The sequence below is a fragment of the Stegodyphus dumicola genome, chromosome 8 (genome assembly GCF_044657685.1).
Source record: "Stegodyphus dumicola isolate Sdum_Otavi_A_Nest chromosome 8, ASM4465768v1".
In the NCBI taxonomy this organism is placed as follows: Eukaryota; Metazoa; Arthropoda; class Arachnida; order Araneae; family Eresidae; genus Stegodyphus; species Stegodyphus dumicola.
Genome location: NC_140775.1, coordinates 103,207,369 through 103,233,232, shown reverse-complemented (window position 1 = coordinate 103,233,232; position 25,864 = coordinate 103,207,369). Strand labels below are relative to the sequence as shown.

Here is a 25,864-nt window from a genome sequence, read left to right as displayed (position 1 = left end):
CAACTATTGATTTTGAATAAAGTTAGTTTTTCTTTTCTATCACAGGTGTTCAAATACTTATTGGTAGTCAGTGTATAAACCAAAAAATATCAGATCCACCTAAATAAGAATCAATAGTAAGAAAATAAAACTTGGATTTAAAAATTTTATTTAATGTCTAATTATAACTTACAAAGTAGCTATAGCAGGACCATCTTTAGAAAATCCTTTTTCATTAGAATGGCAGACAGACACAGTCCCTGTTATGTTTTCAAAATGCTTATTTAAACCTAAAAGAAAAACCAACAGCTCAGAATACCTGAATTAAAAAATTTGTTCACACGTTACAGAAATAATGTTTAAAATATGATTTTTAAGAAAACAAACATTACAATGAATGCTCTTACATTTATAAATTATTTTACAAATATTATCACCATAACTGCTACATTCTGATTTCAGAATTATACTGTGCCTTCTTACTAAGAGTAAAAAAAATAATCATTGCAATCTGTCAGAAATGTAAGGAGAATATAAATGAAGCAGAAAAAGGATGATGTTGAGAAGTGAATTTGCAATTACAGTGCCGGAGATGAAAATATAATTTTCATAATGATTAGAAAAGTTCCTCGTGTATTGACAGATCAGATAAAAGAAAAAAAAATTAGTTGATTATCTTCTTTAGTATTGAGAATAAAGGAAGTTTTACAAGTGGACAATGAATTTATGCCACACCTTGAGCAAATCCTGAGCTACCTGCAAGAAAAAATGAAAAGAAAAGTGTGTAAATTGTATCAGAACGTATCTTTGTTTTCAATAACATTAACTTTTCGGGATATGTATTATTTCCATATTCCTGGTTTATGAGCCAAAACAGAGATGATCATACTTCTTCAGTCTCTCTAGCCTCTTGTTCTGCTTCCTTTCACATGTTCCTGTTTTCAAAATTAAAATCTATTTTTTTGATATGATTGGGAAAATTTACAAAATGAACTATTTGCAATCCAAAAGAAACCTTACCAAGACTGCTTCATGTCCTGGAAATTTTAACACCAGCAATAAACAGAACAAAGTTTTGCACGTGACAAGTCTGGAAACATTTAAAATATGCCCAAAATATATATATTAAAAAGAAATATTTCCAATCAGTGTTGTCATGTTAATGGCTATACTATTCCTTGTGAGCATTATTACAATGAAGGCTCAGGTGCGAAGCACATGAAAGCAGGCCCCTGGGCTATAAGGCGCATCCTGTGTGTAACGCGTGGAGAAATGACATAATTTTCCTACCATAACATTAGAGAATGTTGGCTGAGAATTCTAAAAAAAAAAGGATTTTCGATGATGCGATGGAATGAGCCTTGCGTATAACATATTCGGAATTACCCCGACTAGGGAAAACAGTCAGACCGCTGCTGCACAAGTAGAAAGGTAGAAATGAAAATGTGAAGTCAAGAATTTAGCCGAGTGAATTTCCAGCAATCCTATTGGTCCGTCATAGAAGAAGTACTTATTCTTTTCTAATCTTCAGACTCTGCAAAATTGATGAGTAGCATAGCTGCCTAAAATTCTGTCTGTAATTTTTCTGCTGGACTTTTTGCAGTTCTGATTTTTCCGATGCATGAAATGATTGAAGTTAGGAGTATGTTAATTTTGTCATCTCGGATCTATGCAATAGCGTCGTTTAGGTCCTTCGGTGGGGGCATGATTTTATCTTTCAGTTTCTTGCTGTAAGTGACTTGGAGTGGATTTTTCTGCGCTGGTAACATAGTATTCTTTGAATTAGTAAAATTTTCCTCTGTGAATTCGGGAACTTAAGGCTGGAAGGGAGGAGCTGCTTTTCTTTTCAAATCTTTTCTTATACTCGCTTTAGCCTCTGTAGCTGCTGACATGACAAAGTCTGCAGAAAATACATTTTGGCTTGTCTTCGGGTTTCATGGTGCATTGGTTGCTTCTGTGTTGTTACCCGCATTTCACACATCTAATGGGGTTACTGCAATAAAATTGAGAATGACCGAATTGCTGGCAGCAGAAGCATTGCACTGGTCATTTCTTAGGGTTAAACTTTTCTACAGTAATGTTGAAGCTGAACATGTTGTTGAGCTGATGAATCTTATTACCTTCTGGGGTGCTTTTTAACTCAAGTAGAAAGATGGGAATTATTTCACCATCACATCGTTTCGAAAACTGCTTCACTTTTTCAATGGGGAAGTTCCTGCATTTAAGGTCTTGTAGAATATTTTCTTCTTTATAAGTGGCACGGAGGTTCTTTAGGATGACACGTATTGGCATTTCAAAATCAAGTTGGTAGGAGTAGTAGGGGATTTTCTTTTTTTAATAGTAGCTTGTTCATTGTACTGTAATCCTTCAGGTTCTTAGTATAGACGAAGATGGATTTTTCTTTCATTTGGCATTCGTGGGGCTCAGTGCCGTTTTCCATAAACATTTCGTCCAGTATCATCCAATCACACTCTGTGAGAATACAATGGATGGGGGAGGGACTTATGCATTGGCTCTGCCTTCCGGATTTTCTTCGGAAATTTTCTTGAGTAACTGCAACCGGTTCTCCTGGGGGATTTCCATCGGTTTGGGTTTTTCCTTGATTTTTGCAATTTTCTTTGGCATGGTCCATTCTTCAACTGCACCAGGATTCTCAGTAACTAGGTCAGTACATTGTCTCTTATTGAGATACTAGGCGGCTTCCTTGCAGTGTTCAGAGATGACTCTGGATTTTTCCTCTGGTGTTTTAGCTACTTTTAGCCTTGCCTCATACTCCAAGTGTTTCGTTATGTAATCCACTCCAAACTCTCTGATCAGTTTTTGTAACTTCTTCTCCCGGGCCTTTGCAGCATCCATCTCCCCTTTTTCAGACTTTTCTTCCCCTTTCTTATTTTTGCCTTTTTTCCACAGTCTTGGATCCTTCAGGAATTCACCAAGCTTTGAGGTGGTAGGTAGGGATAAAGTTGATCGTTCCAAGTCTGTACAATCGCTAATATCATCATCAGTATTGACTGTCCTGTAAAAGGACATGATTAACAGTGAAACCCATAGGAATCATGTGTGTAATCCAAGAGGGTACTCAGTAGACTAAACGTATACTCACTGACCGCCTACGGGACTGGGTCAGTTTGTAGGAAATTGAGCAGTAAACCAAAGTGTGTCCAACACGCTCAAAGTCACAGCTCGGAAGGTATTACAATGAAGTGAATTCCTTTCTAATAGTGTTATATATTCTTTGTTTCAGTTCCACTCCTGAATGGTTAAGGGAAGTTTTTTCATGAATTTTTCTATTTTTTAAAATTTAATAGTTTATAACTTAAGATATTTATGCATGTAACAGAAATTGAGGCTGCATATAAAAAATATAAATAAATATAGAATTTCTAAACAAATCAGATCATGAACAGTCAATAATTTATAGATTCTAGTGTCAAAATAGATAATATATACATATCATGAGATATAATGAATAAGACATAAACAGCAAACAATATATCAGTAGTATGAATGATAATGATATGGAGAACAGCACTAAGAAATATTTTTTAGACAGCACAGTGTAAATATAGATAAAAAATTAGAAGAGATGCAACAGATATCAAATCAATCACATACTGAATAATGAATATTCAGCTTGATTCTAAGCTGGATGTCAAATTATTTTTTTAATTAAATCCTATGTAAAATAATGTTGAAATTAATAAGCAATCACAAATTACATAATGAACACAATTTGCTGCAATACATTTATAATTTTTTTCCTCACAGCAACAATTCTGGAATTTTATTATCAAATATTGTACACAGATTATTTGTAAAAGTCTTTAAAATATTTGCTTTTAATCTTTGATGTTTAATCTTTGATGAAAAAAAAAAAATTACTTTTCCATATTATTGATTGAATTCAATTTTAGTGATAAATGCAAATTTCCAAAATTCCATAAACTTTAATATTTAAAAGTTTACAAATTAATACTCACTATTGGATCTTTTGCTCTCAATCATGAAAGGACACATTTTTGAACAAAGTTAAATAAAAAACCATAGCTTCTTTCAATTAATCTGCATACATTTTTTTTTCCATCTGTTTAGCAGGCAATCATCATACACTATTTTTCATTCAATAATTTATATTGTTAGATAGTAGGAAGGTTTTTTTTTTTTTTTTTTTAAATTTCAAAACAACAAAAATTAAAATATGGTGATAAAGAGTAATTTTAATTAAAAATATCTCAACACTTTAAAATAAAGGTTCAAAACAATTTATTTGCATTCATATGATATATATATCTGCCAAAAGAAATCTCAAACTAGACTTCAAATTATGAGTGGCAGAAAAAGGTTTAGAATAAGTTTGCAGGAATTATTTTCTGAAACAAAATAGTTTTTAAATTAATTTTATAGTAATTTTTAAATATCTCTTGCAATTATACAATATATATTTTTTTTCAATATGAAATTTACTTCATAATACTTACTAAATTATTAACTTAAGACTTATAACTAAATATAATATCTTATTAAACTATTATTTTCAATTCTATTAATTGCTCTACAACATAATAATAAAAAGGCTAAAATTCAAAATGAAAATAGTATTTTTGTATTCAATATTTGTTGAATATAAAAATGCAATCTACACCACAATGAATGGTTATATATTAACCATAAAGAATGAATAACCCATTCAAAATATTTTTATAAGCTTGCTCCAAATAATTGAATTATTGCTTTTCTGATGATTTCTGAAAAAAAATGCATCTATTAGAGAGATTTCATTGAAACATTTATACAGTATTCTGCTGGATGGAAATTCAGTTTATTACTTATACACAATAGTGAAAAGTAAAATTATTTTTCACACATACAGTACAAAGTCCGTAATCGTCGGTACTTCAGTGATTTCGGATTAAGGGTTTTTCTGGATTATAGATCATCAATTTAAATCTGGTAAGATGGTGAGCAGAAATTATACAATTAAAAATATGAAACCGTAATTTATGAAATAAAGAGCAATTATGATCTAAAGGGTATTAAAATTTACAAAAACAAAAAAAGCTTAATATTGTAGCAAAAATCGCTCTTTTCGACCGAGCTCCTCATAGCTTAGCGGAGAAGGCACAGGACTCGAAACCCGAAAGTACCAAGTTCGAAACCCATCAACGGCAAGATGCCTGATTATTGGTTTTTATGTAAATTTCCTTGTTGTTAATGTTATCTTATTTATGTAAATTTCCTTCTTATTTTTCTAGAACATTCCAAGTCTGGAATGTTTCAACATGTTCACCAGCTGTATATAAGTAACTCTTCATTCAGTTCTAGTGAATAAAAAGTCTTGAGTTTAGACTTATACTTGACTGTTCATTTGTAGGATCCCCTCATCTATGCGACAATATTTGTTTGTTTACTTTATTAAACGTTTCTTTGAATGTAAGTTTTTTAAGTTGCTTCGTTTTTTGTGCTAAACGCGCATGAGTAAACATTAAACATGCCTGCATAACATTAAACGTGCATGCGTAAAGCATACAAAAGAAAAGTTTGTGGCTTTGAGGTTTGGATTATAGATCATTCCGGATAATGGATGTCCAGATTATAGACTTTGTACTGTATAAAAAATTAAAAAAGATATCAAAAGCTGAAATAGAATATAAAAAATCATGCACTTACTAACTGTTGATGCATAAGCAAGATCGTTTTCTGAACACGATGATGGAATACAAACTCCAATAGTAGGTGGTTTTTGACTTTGAGTAAAAACTAACCATGATGCTTCTGGTATTATATCCTTAAAAAAAAAAAAAAAAAAAAAAAAAAAAAATCATTATGTGGAATAATTGCATTTTAATTAATCTGAAATTATTTATTGTATTTAAATTAAAATTTCATTTTAATTTTTTTTCATCAGGAAAATGCAAACAATAAAAATTTCTAAAACATTTTTTTGGTTATTCTATGTCTTATACTTTTTACCAATGTCACAGAATCAAAACAGAGCCCATTGCTTAGGTTGCATCTCAAACTAAAGTAAAATTCTAGTTGTTCAGGGTTTATTCTTTTATCAAAGCCAATAAAAATTAAACTTTTTCAGCAACTGATTTACATGTTTTTAATTTCTCATTGATTTTCATACTGATGAAAATAATACATGACATATTTCTCACAGAAAGTGAATTTCCAAATACAACAATACAGCAAATTTTATTATAATGTAAATACAGTAAAATGTATACTTTAGTTTAATTTTAGTTAAATATAAATACATTATATAGTTTGTTTTGTCAAAAGATGAAAAATTCTTTGTTTAATTTTCAGACAGCAAAGTCAAAAACAAAATTATTTATTTCATTTCAGAATCTATTCAAATAAAAATTACTTTCATTGTTTTAGTAGATAAAAAATGAATTGTGCATTTAGACACCTTTCCCCCCCCTTCCCGAAAAATGCATTGTTTAATTTTGTTAAAAATAGCATTTTCTGTTTTAAATCAATGTCCATCAAACAAAAAGTGGAATTGCTGCAAAAAATGGATAAAGGCATATCCTTTGTTTTTCTAACCATTCCGAAATTTGTTTATCAATTTTACGCTGCTCTGCGGGGGAAGGGGGGAATATTGCGCACAATGAACTGGAAGTTGATCTGTCAGCACTATTCTTATCTTCAGGGCAGATGTTTTTATTTTATTCGGCTTATAATTCCTTACTAAATGTAGTAGTTCATCTCGATGTACTCCATTCATATGATTTAAATAAAATTCCTCGTCATTATAAATATCACGAATACACATCAAATAGTTTCTGGGTTGCAACTTTCTAATTTCGTCTATGCGTAATGTATGCTTTACGCATGAGCGCCTAGAAAGAAATAAATAAATATTAAGCTTTTTTTTTTTTTTTTTTTTTTTTTTTTTGTAAATTTTGATAACCTTTAGATCATAATTGTTCTTTATTTCATAAATTACGGTTTCATATTTTTAATTGTATAATTTTTGCATGCTATCTTACCAGATTTAAATTGATGATCTATAATCCAGAAAAACCGATAATCCGGAATCGCCAAAGTCCCGACGAGTCCGGATTAAAGACTTTTGACTGTATATTAAATTGTGTGCCAAGAATTTGTGTCCAGAAGAGAATCTCTGAAAAAACATTGTTCCATTGGTTGGATAGAGGGGCCCAAAGTTGTTATGATTATGGTAGAATTGCTATCTAAAAATTATTCACAAAATGGTAAATGTGAAAATGGATTATGAAAAGTAGACATAGATAAGCTACAGGTAACTATCCCAATATTATTTCTTTTTAAAGAAACCTATATTCCAATAAGAATACATTGTAATGTTAACTTTACAATATTTAATAACTTATCTTCCTTTCTAGTCCCCTGTAACTTGAATCTTGCTCTTTCTCTAGTCTCTGCTATTCTTAGGCCTCAAATCATGCATAAATAATTATAGATGCTTATGTGCAGCTGACTCAGCGAAATCGTACACTGAATGTTAGTTTGAAATCATAGACTCAATGTCAGTTTATATTTGTTTCGCGGTAATTGTTATGTTTTTGTACTAAGCTGACAAAAAGTTCAACAGTTAGAAGAGAAAGTCATGAGCTTCACAAGCAGTTTGCAAAGATTTGTCTCTGTTAGTAAGACAAAAACAATCACTACATTGACTAAACCCTTTTAAAATCTAGAGTTTTGGTTTAGTTGATTATGGCAAAGCACACTCAAACATCTACCTATTAAAATTTATGGGAGCTCATCCTCTGAATGCAGTGAGAGAAATTACATTTTTAAAATCTAACACTAAAAATTTCGTATACTGCGCAAAAAAAAAAAAAAAAAAAAAAAAAAAAAGGGGGACATTCTATATCTCCCCCTCTGATCGACAAAATTTAACTTGCATTTTTCATGCCTCAAAAGTGCGACTTAGGATATGCATTAGATTTATATATAGCATTGTTCTAATATTGGGTAATTATGCCAAACTGCCAAGTTTCGTAAAAATGGTACTACAGTACAAAGCAGTGGCGTAGCTAGGGTGGGGCAAGGGGGGACATCTGTCCCCGGGCGCAGCATTCAGGGGGCGCCAAATTGATGTTACGAAATTTTAGAATGAAATACTTTCCGTTCTTGGCACAGAGAAAGGGGCGCAAAATCTTCAGTTGTCCCCGGGCGCTGAAAACCCTAGCTACGCTTCTGGTACAAAGTCATTAATCCGGACTTGTCGGGACTTCGGCGATTCTGGTTTATAGATCATCAATTTAAATCTTGTAAATCAATTAAAATCTTTAAATCTTGCATGCAGAAATTATACAATTAAAAATATGAAATCGTAATTTATGAAATAAAGAACAATTATGATCTAAAGGTTATCAAAATTTACAAAAAAAAAAAAAAAAGCTTAATATTTATTTGTTTACTTTATTAAACATTTCTTTCTAGGCGCTCATGCGTAAAGCATACATTACGCATAGACGAAATTAGAAAGTTGCAACCAGAAACTATTTGATGTGTATTCGTGATATTTATAATGACGAGGAATTTTATTTAAATCATATGAATGGAGTACATCGAGATGAACTACTACATTTAGTAAGGAATTATAAGCCGAATAAAATAAAAACATCTGCCCTGAAGATAAGGATAGTGCTGACAGATCAACTTCCAGTTCATTGTGCGCAATATTCCCCCCTTCCCCCGCAGAGCAGCGTGAAATTGATAAACAGATTTCGGAATGGTTAGAGAAAAAAAAAAATCACATCTCTGTCACTTTCTTCATGCCTTTATCCATTTTTTGCAGAAATTCCACTTTTTGTTTGATGGACATCAAAACATGCTTTCGCTTTGTAGATCATTTGGCAGCAATTCCACTTTTTGTTTGATGGACATCGAAACATGCTTTCGCTTTGTAGATCCTTTGGCAGCTCCAGAATCGGAAACTCTTTTTGACATAACTGAAAGTTCAAGCTTACTTTTTATAAAATTGCTCTAACAGTCTGCAAAAAGTAGTAAGCCGGATCCAATTAAAATATTAAGGAACAACGCAATCTGAAACATTAACTGAAACAGATAATTAGATAATTTCAGCCTAGCTTATACCGTCCGTTATACATTAAACGCACATGTGTAAATGTATTATGTGCATGCATAAAGGTATTATGCGCATGCATAAAGGTATTATGCGCATGCATAAACACATAATGTGTTTACGCATGCACAGAAAGTTTGTAGCTTTGAGGTCCAGATTATAGATCATTCCGGATTATGAACATCCGGATTAAAGACTTTATACTGTAGTAGTTTTTAAAAAATTGGTTCTCACAATTTTAGTTCCTCAATGTTAATTAAATTTGGAATTTGTCCTCAATGTTAATTAAATTTGGAATTTGAAGATATTAATATATCTTATTTTCTTAAACTTACTTGATTCCTTCTTCCAGAATTCAGAATTTAGGTTCATTCCAAGTAATATTTGACCATTTTTTATGATTTCTTTTAAAAATTTTTACGTTTAAATAAATTTTATAATTTTAAAAAAAATTTTGAATTATAACCTATAAAATTTTTACCATCATTTTAAAGTAGGCGTATTTCTAAGCATACCTGCAAAAAATTAGAGTTATTTATTCAAAATGTCCTAGGATATATGTGAATTTACATATTGGCACGTTTTGAAATTTGGCATATTTTTTTAAAAGCGATAATAATGCCAAATGTGGTTTACACACTCTGTTAAAATTATTTGAAATAGTTAATGATGATTTTTTTCCTCTTTGTTAACAATATAAAAAAGGAAAGGAAAATATCTTGCTATAAGAAGTTCACCAAATGAATTATTCTTCGCGCAAACTGAAAAAAAAAACGCACCAAAGTAAATTCTTGAATTTCTCCAAAATTTTAAATTAAGTATAATTTGAATCGTAGAATCGAAATATGGAAAAAAATTAGCATATTATTTCAAAAAAAGTCTGATTTTGTGCCAAAATACCTATATTAGAACAATGCTGTATATAAATCTAATACATATCCTAAGTCAAACTTTCGAGACATGCAAAATGCATGAAAATTGGAGTTTTGTCAGTCAACCCAGTAGAACGAGAGATGTAAAGCTGTCCTCCCGTTTTTTTTTTTTTTTTTTTTTTTTTTTTTTTTGCACAGTGTACATAAATATGCATTTATAAAGAAGTTTTACACATTAAAAAAAATTAACAAACAACTTGGTGTAAATTAAAAAACTGCTTTTATGAAGTCTTTTCACCTCATAAAATAATGCATCAGATCAAAATAAGTATTGCATTTTTGATTGGTATTTTATTAAACTTTCATCATTATCATAACACAAATGCAATTGAATTAATGTTATGTATTTTGCTTAAATAATAGAATTTAACTGCAGCTGTATGATTTTTTAGATTAAGTATTTAAATGGGAAAACTATAAATTAGAAAAAAATAGCAATGGTAGTTTTGACATTATGATGGAGATTGCACCTTACTTCCTCAAAAGAAAAATTTAATTCTAGGTACCCACTGCAAAGTTAATAATAACTACTGTTCTTATCACCTGAAGTTACTAATTGCTGAAAAGAACAACTTATATTTCATGGTTTGTCTTTAAATAAGAATGAAAATTAATCATAGTTTCTTGATTGATATGCACTTAAAATATCTTTAAATCAATGAATGTTTTTTCTTACGATTCCCCAAATTCAGCACATAAATGCATGAAATTTTTTATACTCTATGAAAGCATATCAGACATTTTGCTGATTGAAGTTCTTTCTCTGTGGGAATCATATAAAGGATTAAATTCTGCATTTACAAAAATATTCTAGCTCCTGGTGTTGTAAAAGTTTTCATAAAAGTCCTTATTTTGTTTTGAGAAACATTTTAATTTAAATGCAGATTTAAGATTAATATTTAAGAAAACAAAATCTGTAGCTACCACCATTGTCTTCCATATAAGAGGACTATATAAAAGGATAAATACGTAATTCCATCAAATTTGTCTTAATAAAGGAAAACATGCAACTTAAACTGGAAAGCCTGAATGCTTCTCCATGAATTTCCTCTTTGCACATGCTTCAAAGTGCCTGCAAGAAATTTGATCTTAACAGATAAATAAAAGGATATAACAGGTATGGTTCACTGCTGATATTTAAAAATACATAAGCAGAAGATGAAATCGCCAGACTATTCAATATCAATATTCAACTTATTGAAGTCACTTCATATAACATGCATGGGTACATATTTGTGTTGACCAATTTTGGCAAACAAAACTGTCACCAAACATGCAGTATAACACAAATAATGGATGAGCACTGTCTTTGCTTTAGTTTTATACCAGTTTCTCAAATCTCAAATTTATGCCCAAAAAGCCAGTTTCTCAAATCGCCACTTTAGTATTTCTTAAGAAGAATATAGACCACTTTTTCTCTTGAATTTAAGGAAATGATTAAAATTTGGAACCTAATTTTTACAGAGCAGAAAACAGTGGAGTATTTTCAAAATTAGAAAACTGTGTATACTAGTACTATTTAAAACATTAACTTTTAAGCCATAATGTATTTTTCCTGCCTTCCTAGCGTGCCTTCGTGGTGTAGTGGTTCTGCATGCTGGGCTGGTATTCCAGAGGTCAGTGGTTCGATTCCTGGCAAAGGCAATTGCTCATTTTTCCTCTCTCTAGCTTTTCCAATTAACCTAATGTCTCTACAGTGGCGACTGAACTAAAAGGGTGGTGGACAATGATTTCTCCCACCCAGGATTAAGTGATTGGGTCCCTTAAAAAAACCTCAGTTGCCCTTTAAAAGGGTGAGTATATAAGGAGTTTCTCCCGTGTTCCTAGCATGCCTTTGTGGTGTAGTGGTTCTGCATGCTGGATTAGTATTCCAGAGGTCCGTGGTTCAATTCCCGGTGAAGGTGATTGCTCACTTTTCATCTCTCCAACTAATGTCTCTACAATGTTCAGCAATATAGTGCAGATAATAACAGATACAGCATCACAAAATACCGGTTTCACAAAGAAGATGCCTATTATTGTTATTTTTAATACCATAAAGAATTTTTAGCTGCCGGCATAACTGATATATTTTAATGAATCTGAATAATTGGATGCTCATATTTATGGTAAGTTTTTCCTATGTAATAACCATCTACCTACTATCTACTGATAATATCTATCTATCTACTGATTATCTAATTAAATATCTGTTACTTCAAATTTCCAAAAGTATGACTGGTATAAGTTTAGCAGGATCTCCATTAACTTTCACGGTAGACAGGAAATTTAAGTAAGTACCATACCATACATGTTGTTAGATTTAATGTCAGTTTTTATGATTATTATTTCTTCCAAAGAAGAACAACATTCATCTTCCTTCTTGTGATATTATATAAACTATTCAAAAGAATTTATTAAATATTAATAAAACAGAAATTTAAAAAAAATAATTCCCCTCTCAGGAGCTTACAAAAATTTGCAAAGCTTTTCATACAAGATGCATCAATAAAGGATTTTAAAAGTTTTAAATGAAAATAATATTAAACCCAAGCTAAAAAAATACCACAGTTAATAGTATTTAAAATCATCACAGGATCGTTACTACAGTTTCATAAAAATTAAAGACATTAAAAGCAAAAGTATTCAGTATGAAAAATAATAACCTACATATATATCTGGTCTTCAAGTAAATGTACACACTTTAAAATTTAGCAACAGTAAAAAGATACCTTTTTTTTAATAACTTAGTGAGTTAGTTAATATCCTAAAAAAGAGTTGCCAATATCCTAAAACAAAGAAAGAAGATAATAAAAACAGTACAGAAATATGCTTGCTCATACTTTACTATCTCACAGAAACTTTTACTTGTATACACTTTTACTTGCTTACAGAAAAGCAAGAAAAAATTAACTTACACTGAAATAAAAAAAAATACAGATTTGCATAAATCAGTTTTAAACAAACCTTCTGGTTATTAGTTTCAGGAAATTCCAAATTTAGCAAACAGTATTTTCCAGAAAATGAAGAATCGTCACTGATTTTCACTACAGCATTTACACATTCAGAATAGAATCCAATAAAATAGACCCCACCTTCCAAGAGTCCACTTGAAGGTTTTCCGCTTGAATCTAAAACTAAAATTTAAAAGAAAGTATGTGTAATTAGAAATAGAAGAACTACATTTCACGTTCTATTATTTAAAAAGGATATATTTATATATAAAAACGATAAAATTATAAATGCACCCCATTTTGTTCATTAAATGTCAAGCGAAATTTACACACATCCCAAATTAGCAATGCAAAAATTATTGAACTACATATTCTCCATGAAATTTTCATATTTACAATGACATTTATGATTTTAAGATCATTCTTCTTGCACTGAAAATAGTTTTACTAGATTTAATCACTGATTAGCACAGTTTACCTAGAATTTATAGTTACCTTGAAACAGAGAGCCAGATTTAGACTCGATAAGGCCTTAAGCCATTTGAAACTATGAGGCCCTTTATAAGTCTGTTACAATATATTTTAATACTATTTATACTATATTTTCATTTTTAGGGGGGGAGCAGGAAAGTAGGGGTCCCAAGCTATAGCTTGTGTAGCTCGTACGTAAATCCGGCCCTGTTAAAACAGTACATCAGCATAATTTTCTATTTCTAGTTTTCACTGGATTAACATTCCATTGCTGCAGTTCATCGTACTATTAAAATATGTTTCATATTATCACTTGTTTTCTTTAAATAAATATTTTCAGATACGGAAGGAAAAATTAAACTGGACTGCATACAGTTCAGTCACCTCTCAAATAGAATTAACTCGTAAATTGGATTTATAAAAATGCAAAAAAATGAAATACATAAATTTAAGAAATAGCATTTTGCACTAAAAATTTTCATTCTGATGAACCAACTATTTAAATAAAGTGTTTAATTGCAATGTAACATAATTTCTCATCTTCATAAGATGCACCACTTGATGGTGTACACCAATTTTAATATGTTGAGTTGTAAACACAGCAGAATTTATTACCCTTAAATTTATAAATTGATGTTATAAAGCTTAATTCTAAAATAGAACTGCTATGAAAAATTTCAGTTATCAGTTAAATTTTCTGAAGACATTTCTAACCAAGAATGACTACAAACATATATGCGCTTTACAAAAAAAGATACGGAAAATTTTCAAACAACTTCATAAAATTAGTTTTATTGAAAAATTATATTTCATTCTTATTTATTAGTATATTACGCATTTAAAGGGAGTTAGACATGGGAAGATCGCCCCCCCCACACACTTCTGCTTCTATTCTTTCATACTTCACAAGATTCAAGCATGATACCTAAAATACTACGATTAAAAATATTCAAAATTTTTAAATCAGAAAATATTATTTTAGTAATAAAAAATCACAATTATTGATTCAATACTACTTAAAATACTTAAATTATTAAAACTTACTTCTTTAATAAAATAAAAAATGACAAATACGATGCAAAGTTTGACAAAAGCAAAATTACTTACCCTTTAAAGCATTGGAATCCCCAGCTGACACTAAATCCAAAAGCTTTTCAGATTCTGTTCTACATTTTTCGGAATCATTGCCATGGTTTGTTTTAAGATTACTATACAAATCATCCAAAAATGACAAATATGAATGTGTGAAATTTGAAAACGCATGATTTGCATCAGAAGGTTCGCGGTACGCATGCACTACCCATTCGTTTGTTGACAAACTGAGGAAAACATATCCCGCGGCAAAGAAACGCGTTAAAAATCCCGCCATTCTCATTGGACGAGAGTTTAATGGCGAATTAAAATTTTTTTTTTTTTTAATCTGGATTATTTTTGCTGATTGCGAATATCTTAATTCTTAAGCATTAAATATAAATGAAGTAGTATAGCAGAAATATAAGGAATGAAGAAACGATTTTCTTTCCTATTCGTATCCTAAAACATTGTCATTTATTCCTACGCGAACCGCTGGAGCGAATTTTATACCCGCCGCAGTTGATTTTTCGAAGGACTTTCGCGTTCGATGACACAGTCTGAACCTACTACATTATCAAGTGTTGAAATACGACGTGAATGAGAGAGATTACAAAATTTTTGGATCTTTGCCATGCTTTTGTGTTTTCACATTGATGCAGACGCAATAAAAAGGCAAAACGCAAATTATCATTTCATCCTTTAACAATACAAAAACTCCATTAACTGATTATTTGACTACAGAAACAATTGTTAGAATTTATTGCATTTTTCATCATCATTTATGCATCGCTAATGTACGCCCAAACTGCTTTTTAGATAAATACTATTCATCAAATTTAGTTTAAAATGCAGCCATTAAGGAATTGCAGAATATGGAAAGCGTTACAGAACTGAATTCGTATTTATTAAATCAATAGAGTAATCGCGGAAGTAATTCTGCTGCCGCTTTTTCCGTACAAAAAAAGAAAAGAGGCTGTATTAATGTTTCTTTTTTCTATTGTCTCGTCTACCGTTTGTAGTCGTTAACATTCTTGCATATTAAAAAAAAAAAAAAAAAATCCATAATCATATTAAAAGCAGAGTATACTCTTCTTACGCATAATAAAAACATTTTATGTCATTTTTACAAGTTTATATACCAAATAAAGTTGACCAATAAATAACCAAGCAATCACGCGATCTAATAACAGAATTTGTAATAAGTACACATTTTTAAATGCTAGCAGCCTCGGACGTTGCCCTGCTCCAGACGCGATTCTTTATTCTAGTATCCTAGAACGTGTGTCTAATAGAGAATATATAAAAGCCTTTCTCCTTTACTGAATTTTTACTTATTTTTTTCTCCTTCCTGACCCAGTTTTCCGTGTTGACCTTTTTCCGCTCAGCGAGTACTTTTTCCCCCAGTAATTTCTCGCTTGTTTTCTTTTATCTTGTTATCTTGTTTTATGGATGGTAAAAAAATCCATCGCCTTCCTGTGAAAAGCACAATGCGTAACATTATATAAAATTACATTATATTTTCCGGTCATAACATGGCTCGATGTGATACAGTTTTGAATACTACGCATTCGAATTACAATTTCGGTATTTATTTTATTGTCGAAGGAATTTCTCTGTCTAACGAAACTGAGAATGCGGATGAAGAGAAAAGGTACATGGTTAAGCAGGGGAGGGGAATGCTTATCTTCAAAACTTTGTATCAGGCCCAGCATTTCTGGCGTTCTACATGATTTGTACACTGTCGGAAAAAAAAAGGGAGGCAGTGCGATATCTCCCGTTCTACTGGACCGATTGACGAAATTCAAATAGCGTTCTTCATATCTCGAAAGCGCGACTTAGGATATATATTAGATTTATATATAGCGATACTCCAACATAGGTATTTTGACACAAAATGGGACTTTATCTGAAATAGCATACCCACTTTTTTTTTTTTTTTTAATACATATTTCGATTTTACGACTCAAATTACGTCAAACTACCAATATTTGTAAAAAATCGCATGAGTAGTTTTTAAAAAACCAGCTCTCAAAATTTTAGCTCCTCAATGTTAATTGAATTAGGTATATATTTATTAATCTTTTTTTATGAAATGTTTTTGATTCTTCCTTTCGCATTTCGAAATTTAAGTTCATTTCAAATGAAATTTATCTATTTTTATGATTTATTTTTAAAATTTGTATTTTTAAGTAATTTTTATAAATTTTTCGCAAAAAAAATTAATTCTAACCTATAAAATTTTTACCATCATTTTAAAGTAGGCGTATTTCTAAGCATACCTGCAAAAAATTAGAGTTTCCTATTCAAAATTTTCTAATCTATACACGAATTTACATGTTTTCCCGTTTTGAAATTTGGCATCTTTTTTTTGAGCGATAATAACGCCAAATGTGGTTTATGAATTTTGTTACAGTAAATTGCCACAGCTATTTTTAACCTTAAATTTCAAATAAATTTTTACGGAGAAGTAATTATATGAATTTTTTCCCTCTATGATGCGTAATAAATATTTATTAATGCTATATGAAAATTTTTTTTTAAATTACAGATGATATTATTCAATTTTAACTTTTTTTTTTTAATTTCATTCTTTCTTCCTTTTTTTTTTTTTTTTTTTTTTTTTTTTTAATATTTGTCAGAGTAAATTTTTACCTTTGTCGCTTTATCGTCTACTACTTTAACTCCATTTAAACTGAATTGTCTAAAACTGAGAAGTTCGTTTGATGTTTATTTTCACAATGTTTATAAGCAAACAAGACGTTGAGAGTTTGGGTCATGTCCCAGCTTTAAAAAAATATATATGAATAGTATAAATTTTTACATTAATTCTCTTAGAAAGACTTTTTTAAAGTAGTAATTATCTCTTGTGTAGTATATTACATAAAATAAACATGTTCTTTATTATAGAAATTATTAGACTTAAAAACTCTAAATAATATTATTTAGATAGTTTTGCACCCGATATAAGAATCAGTCCACTCAGTGGTACAGAATAAGCGTTGCTGGAGTAGTTTATTTCTTTCTCATTTAACAAAAATCTTTTAATTCAGATATTTATCCTTTGGACTTTGCTTTAAACTTTATTTATGGTTAAAATGCCTAGAAAATAAAAAGCTATCTTCAACCGAAACGTATTTCATGCAACGAATATTTTAAAAAAATTGACAAGAATGCAAAGTTTATGGAAGTGTAACAATCGAAAAATCTTAATTTTCTTGTGTCAGCACTGAAAACAAATGTAGAATTAAAGAAAGGAAATTAGGGGGAAGCAAAAATTTAAAGGGCAGTCTACTTCAAGGAAGTTGGATGTTCACAGACAAAACACTTAGACGTGCACACCAGCAAATAGCAGGAATTGAGTTAGTACTGACGGAAAAGACAAAAACCACATCATTGCATATTAAATATAAGAGCGACTGGTTTTCAACTATATAATTGCATAAATTGAAATTACGTCATAGAGCATCATATCGTATCATAAAAGGAACATCCCATGATTTCTCAGTCGAATTATTTGAAGATTCTGGAATTTATTCATAAGGTATTATTCCCGCCTTCTTATGGTGCTTTCGTGGTATAGAGGTCTGCACGCTCGGCGCGTATTCGAGATGTCCGTGGCTCGATTCCCGTGACGACATTGCTCATTTTTCAAGTCTCCTGCTTCCAAAAAATCCCAATCTTTCTAAAACGTATATGTATATCATCTAAAGACGTTTTCCCTCTTGATGAAACCAATCTTCCCTTTCATCTCATGCCTTCAGCCTCTAAAGACAGATAAAGGCTTTCACCAAAAACTGAGGAAATGGATTGAATTGGATTATTAAGTTACGGCAAAGCAGGGCTATCTGCTTAAAAGGAAGGATGATTTTGTGAAGAACTTTCTAAGGGAAACCAGCTGGCATACACGTTACACATGAGAAAAACAACGAAAACGCCCATGCAACCAGCCCGGTTGCCGAGGTTCAAACCCCGGAGCGAACTACCAGTGTTCAGCGAATTAACCGCTTGGCCGTTTGTGGGCTTTAATGAAATGGAAGGCGATAACTTTATTTAAAATGAATGTAAGAAATACCAAGATGTTCCGAAAAGATGAATACTTTTTAATATACTTGCAGAATATCTGAAGAAAAAGTGCAAGCCATTAAAAAGAAAAAATGAATTTTTGCATAAAATTTAGTTTTTTTAATTTATTTATTTATTTATTTTAATCTTATGATATTTGATTCTTGCGATTTATAAAATAAAACATTTGACTAAATATGAATAACATTTTAAAAAACTAAATGTACGATGATTAAATTGTGTAAAGCAATCGGCACACTGATAAAACTGTTTAAAGCAATGTATGCAAGTCATCCTAAGTTAAAATGTCGATTATATATCTCTCTTACTTGTATATCTTTTCTGAACGGAACACTGAAAGTCGTGCTAACTGTGCTTTACTGTATTTTCTCTTTTAATGTATGCAGTTTTCAAATGCATCATAGTCTTGGTCACAAAGTATTCTTCCGAAAGAAACGCAATGTAAATAAACAAAATCAAATTCTGGAAAATTTATATTAATAAATATATTTAAAATGCTCAGTTCGAATGAATAAATAGAAAATTTTAAAACAATTATCTGAAGAGACAATGCAACACAAACAATTAAAATTAAAGTCTAAAAATTTAAAAATTACCTAAAATAATAACTGTGACTAAAAAAATATAGTATAAAGAAAACTATTTGAAAAAAAAAATAAATAAACGATGCACCTTTTATTTAAACTACGCTGTTCGAATGAATAAACAGAAATTTTTAAAGCAGTTATTTGAAAGAAACCATGCAACTTAAACAATTAAAATGAAATTCGAAAAAGAAAAAAATAATTAAAATAATTAAAACTATAATATAAAGAACATTATTTGAAAGAAGGAACGATTGTAACTTTTTCCCCACTCACGCATGATATAAAAAGGAAAATGAAAATAGGTTGCCACATATTAAGTTCGCAAGTGAACTATTCTTGGCGCAATCTGAAAAAAAGCGCCAATATAAATTTTTGAATTTCTCCGTAAATTTCGCACCAAATTTTACAAAATTTAACATTTAGGCATAATTTGAGTCGTTGAATCGAAATACGTAAAAAAATTGGTATGTTATTTCAGAAAAAGTCCGATTTTGTGTCAAAATACCTATGTTAGAATAGTACTATATATAAACCTAATATATATCCTAAGTCGCACTTTCGAGACATGAAGAACGCAATTTGAATTTCGACAATCGGCCCAGTAGAATGGGAGATATAGGACTGTCCCCACGTTTTTTTTTTTTTTTTTTTTAGCAGTGTAGATTTGAGTCACATATGTTGCAGTTGCATAGAGATTTGCAATTTACTACTCGACTGCTGCATGATACATAATGCAGTTTGAAAGTACATAATGTAGGTATATAATACTTACTGGTACACAGTACAGGTACATAATACATAATGCAGGTTGCAGATTATATACTATACATAATGCAGATTGTTATACATATTACAGTTTAGACATAATACTTAATATAGTTTGCAGATTATACACAATACAATATAGGCACTTGAATTACATATAGTACAGATACATAATACAAATTGGAGATTATACATAATACAGATTGTGATGGAATTAATTTGCTTAATTTGAAATGTAGATAGTAATTGACATATATGATATGTATATGTTATCCGCGATTCTATCTATTATGAATTCAATTGATCCAGCCATCCAATTCACTCTTGAAATTGAATCCAACAATACCCTCCCCTTCCTCGATATTCTTATAATCCGCGATGAAACCGATTTTAGCACCACTGTGTACCGTAAACCCTTTGCAGTTTGTTTATCACCCCATGCCAAGTCATGCCACCCTGTTAAGCAAAAAATGGCTTCTTTTTACTATTATGTTTTCCGCGCGCTTAAAGTTTGTTCCTCTGAATCTTTGCTTACCAATGAACTTAATTATTTGAGAGCAGTTGCGATTGACCGTGGATTTTCTCCCGTGATTATTGATAAAGCCGTTAAAAAATTTTCAGATTCCCATCAAAGAAGACATTCCACTGTTAGAAATAATATTAATGACCTTGTCGTGCTTCCATTTTATCCTTCTGTTAGCTATAAAATTGCACGGATTCTCCAGAAATTCAATTTTCAAGACGGTTTCTCCCCTATTAATAAAATTCACCCTTCGATTATAAAAGATTGCGTTTCTGTCTTGAATTCTTGGGGAATTTATAGTATATCGTGTCAGTGTGGTTTAAGATATATTGGCCAAACAAAAAGAGCGTTGAAGTTTCGTATCAACGAACATGAATCTTATGTCAAAAAAGGCGAAATTAACAAGCCTTCAATAGCGTATCATAGTTGGACTTTTAACCATAATTTTGATTTTGGGTCTGCAAAAATCATTCAAAAGGCTTCTTCCATAGGTGAATTGGATTTTCTTGAGGCTTTTCACATTCACAAAGATTTAGCAAGTTTAGTTAATGATTTAAAGTCCAATCCAGTCCTTCCTAATGCCTTTAAAATTCTACTATCTTAATTCAGTTATTTTTGCCGATAGATGGCGTTACCTCCTCGCGTTTGGTACTACTAGAGAGTATAAAAATCCGTTCAGTGGTTGCTTTCCATTATAACAAGTTGCGCAGCTGCGCGACATTTCGGCAATAGCCGCACAGACTAGACTAGACTAGGCTTTCCATTATTTGAAGTTCAGATTTTGAGCGTAAGGTGCATTTGCCCCTCGCTCCCTATTTTAACTTCGCTAATATTTCTTTATGCTTGATCAGATAGCCTGGCTCAGTAAAAGTAGGCGGCCAGTGCAACTCTGATTAAAAATCTAGTTATAACCACGTGCAGTGCTGATAAGGACCACGTGTTTCTGTGACTCCTTCTCCTATTTTCTTCTTTCTATGTATTTCTTTCTCCTGATGAGAAGGGACCTTTAGCTGCCCTCGAAATCGATTGAGTGTTTCATTATACCTACGCTAAATACAAGGTTGTTTTTTACGATGTTGATGATATGTATACTTGATCTAATGCATGTACTACAGATTGGATGTGCATTTGAGTCACATATGTTGCAGTTGTAAAGAGATTTGCAATATGAGACGCGATTGGTACAAAACACATAATACAGATTTCAAGTACATAATACAGGTATATAAGGCGTACTGGTTCCTAATACAGGCACATAATACGTAGTGCAGATTGCAGATTATACACGGCACGTAATGCAGATTGTTGTACATAATACAGATTATACATAATACAGTTTGCAGATTATACATAATACAGTTTGCAGATTATACATAATGCATTACAGGCACTTGAATTACACATAGTTCTGGTACATAATACATATTACTGATTGGAGATTATATATAATACTTAATACAGACTGTTATGGAAGTAATACGCTCACTTTGTAGTGCAGATAGTGATTGGCATATAGGATATGTATACTTGTACTATTGCATGTACTACAAATTGGATATACATTTGAGTCATATATGTTTCACATGCATAGAGATTTGCATAGAAACTGTCCCTCCCCCCTTTTTTTTCGCAGTGTACATTTTGCACCCCGTATATACTATTAGTAGTTTTAGTTATCGCTCGAGAGAACAATTTACCGGCTGCCCTCCGAAAACGAGTAAGTCTTTTGCATTAAAAGAAAACTTTGACTCTTGTTTCAATTTAAGTAACTATATAAAAGAGAGTTTTTTTTGCCTTTATTAAAATCTGGTGCAAAGTGTAATAAATCTTATTTATTCAATACGAGTAGCATTTTAACAACTTATTGAAATTTTTCAATAATATAGAGAGTGGGTGCAACTGCTTATTATTTATTATTTATCATTGCATATTTATGCAAACATACCTTATGAGATTTATTATTTATTATTTTCTATGTCGAATAACAATCTTATGAATAACATTTATAAACCACTGTTTGAATGTATCCTCCGTAGCTAGGGTTTTCAGCGCTTGGAGACAACTAAATATTTCGCCTCTCCTCTTGTTCATGGAGAACAAAAAATATTTCATTCAAAAATTTCGTAACATAAATTTGCTGGATGCTTCGTCCGGGTGTACTCCAACTGCGCTAATGAAAATCCCTCCCCCGGTCGTGCTATAGTCTAACTGCGCGAATCAAAATTTCCTTCCCGCTGTTGCCACAGGGTTACCTTCGTCCATGTACAGATGTTCCCCCTTGCCCTTCCCTAGCTACGACATTGCCTCTGTTGACATCTCCGCAAAATATTAGTCAAAGAGACAATCGAAACTGTTCACTGCTCGTCGCAATATATCGTCAGAAATATTCGTAATATTCGTGATAACAGTCTGATGGCCTTTTTATTATTACTATTATTAATAATAATAATTTAGGTACTGTGGTACATGATGTAGTTTACGGAAACTACATCATGTACTATCTTCTTCCTTGAGGTTGTAGAGTCATTAGGTTAATTGGAAGCAGAAAAGATCTAAAATACGCAACCGCCTTCGCCGGGGATCGAACCACGGACCTCTGGAATACCGGCCCAGCATGCTACCATTACACCATGAAGGCACGCTAGGGAAGTGGGAGAAATACCTTATATACTCCCCTTTTTAAAGGGCGACTAGGGTTTTAGGGGACCTAGTCGCCAAATCCTGGGTGCGGAGAATCATCATACACAACCCTTTTAGCTCGGGCGCCACTTGTAGAGTCATTAGGTTAATTGGAAGCAGAAAAGATGAAAAGTATGCAACCGCCTTCGCCGGGGATCGAACCACGGACCTCTGGAATACCGGACCAGCATGCTACCGTTACACCACGAAGGCACGCTAGGGAAGTGGGAGAAATACCTTATAAGGTTCCATCACAAGTAAGAATTGGTAAGACATTAGATCGAAAAAGAGGGTGGTTCACGGAGTGTTTCCATAACTAGAAATTCCCTTATTTATGATTGCGCAAATCGTACGTCGTTTAATGAAACTTATCCCAGGAAAAAATAAATCTCTTATGATTTCGCCTAAGTACAAGAATAGAAACACAAACAAACATGTTGTACACACTATGGCAACATGTCAAATTTCAAACAAAGGGATGTAACATGACTCAATGAAAGGAAGTAACATGAATCAAGTAAGAATGAGTTACGTAGCGAAATTTGAATTGCGAATGGTGCACTATGCATAAATAATTGGAAACTGAGCATTAAGAAGGAAGTCTCATGTAGATGGAAAAAATATATGGCGATGCATTTAAACAAAGGATGCTCTTGAGAAAACATTACAAAAATGGAAGTCGCGAAAGAACAATTAAATAAACAACAATTAAATGAAGAACAATTTAATTGTTCTTTCGCGACTTCCATTTTTGTAATGTTTGCACCCAAAGTGCAAGAAAATCTGTAGAGATATGCTCGTAAAAACAAGCTTTTGGATTTGAGTACCTGTTAAGCTGATTTATTTCGAAGCTTAATTAAAACATGAAAATTCTAGAAGGCATATGTAGGAGAAGTTATGGCTGAACAAGACGACATGGTAGGACGACTTCAAATTCTGACTCGAATTTCAATGACGCAGAAGCTTCCTGATATTTGCAAAGTAAAACTGCTCACATTTCAGATATAAATCTCTCTCTCTCTCTCTCTATTTTTTTTTTTTTTTTTTTTTTTTTTTTTTTGACTTGAGGGTAGTAGAGAAATTAATGCCAAAAGAAATGCTTTGGACGGGTCAGAAGATGACGCAGTGCATCTTGCATCGTCTGTGAGTGAAGATCCGGGTGACGGTGGTAGTTACAGTGTTAAGGTTCAATTAAAAAATAAAAATAATAGCTGTCAGATTCAAATCAGAGCAATAATTACAATTATTAAAATTCCGAAGTATGTAAAGACAGTTAATGGCAATAAATAGATTTAAGACTATCTATTATCCCAAGTACTTACATTTTGGTAAAAATTTAAGGTAAAAAAATTGATGGGAAGCTGTTACATTTGTTCTAAACGTCCGTTGAAATGCACAGGACTAGTTCCTAAGACTTTTCATATTTATTAATTTTTATTTTATTAAGTGTTCTTTCTGTTTATTTTATATGTTATTTTGTTAATTTAAATAATGAATTTTTACAGAAATTTGAAAAGTAAAATGAAAGTAATAGTAATATTATACGGTATTGTCTCCCTCCTTTCTGCATGCCTTCCTAGAGAAACGGTAGCACACTCGGGGCGTATTCGAGAAGTCCAGCTTCGAGTCCAGGAGAGGGCATTGCTCATTTTTGATGTCTCCTGCATTAAAAAAAAAATATAAAATATTAAAAAAAACTTTCTGTTTTTGCAGTGGCGTCCGATCTAAAAAGTGGTAGATGACGATTCTTCACCACTGGGATTTGGCGACTGGGTCGCCTAATCTCCTGTTGCCCTTTAAGGGAGGATTATATACGGTATTTTCTCCCTCCTTTCTGCATGCCTTCGTGGCGTAACAGTAGCACACTCGGTGCGTATTCGACAGGTTCAGGTTCGAGTCCCGGCGAAAGTATTGCTCCCGCATAAAAAAAAAAAAAAAAAAAAAAAAAAAACTAATGTCTTTACAATGTATTAATTATTCGTTTCTTAACATTATTTCTGAATACAACGTAGCGTAGTTAAAAATTTGTAAAATTGGTCGATGATACGAAAAATAACAATCATAATTAAATAATCCAACACTGATATTTCTCATAAAAGTAAAACCTGTTTTTCTTATTTATTTTTTGATTTTTTTCTTTTCTTTTTTTTTCCCCCTCTTTTTTTTTTTTTTTTTTTTTTTTTAAATCATTTATCTATGAATTTCCTAAAGTTTTTTTGGCGGAAATATATGTCGCATATTTTATCTGGCTCTGTACGCAATTTTGTTGAAACCATAAATGGCTCATATTCATGTTCAACATCCATAACTGAAGAAGAAAGAAATCTTGCAATATTCTTCATGATGATAGTTAGAGCCACACCCTCGTCATTAGAACAGTAACATTATATTCAAACGCTAACTAACAAATGATATTTCTTTAAGTACTGTTTCACATTGAGAACAACAAATGAAGAGCAGTTTTTCGCTTATGCATTAATATATTATGAATTTATTAACAAGCTATGAGTTTTATTGCTCTCTAGACGTCAAAATTGTCGATATCAAAATAATACATCTTCTCTGCATTAGGGATAGCAAAACTCCGCGAAACGTAAAAGAGGTCACTTAACTGATTCATGATTCACATAAAACGGGAAATATTATTTCATTCAATCGCGCTAACTGATTATTGTGCATATCAAAGTAGCATATCAAACTGAAGTTAAGAAGTAAATTGAAGTTAATTGAAGTCTCTGCACTAAAAATTTCGA

The 25,864-nt window shown here is 31.5% G+C and overlaps 1 protein-coding gene across 2 annotated transcripts in view; it reads right to left on the bottom strand.

The window, feature by feature from the left end:
- LOC118181246 (nose resistant to fluoxetine protein 6-like) overlaps positions 1 to 15,731 on the bottom strand; it is a 96,963-nt gene extending 81,232 nt beyond the window's left edge. The window contains exons 1-4 of one of the 2 annotated variants that reach the window (XM_085822200.1): positions 14,508 to 15,731; positions 12,943 to 13,112; positions 5,647 to 5,764; positions 173 to 269 (exon numbers count right to left, since the gene is read on the bottom strand). In XM_085822200.1, coding sequence (XP_085678326.1) covers positions 173 to 269; positions 5,647 to 5,764; positions 12,943 to 13,112; positions 14,508 to 14,775 — 653 coding nt within the window. In that variant the 5' untranslated portion in view covers positions 14,776 to 15,731. The remainder of the gene's footprint in view (positions 1 to 172; positions 270 to 5,646; positions 5,765 to 12,942; positions 13,113 to 14,507) is intronic. The other variant, XM_085822199.1, reaches the window with a different exon arrangement.
- Positions 15,732 to 25,864: the final 10,133 nt, after the last annotated feature.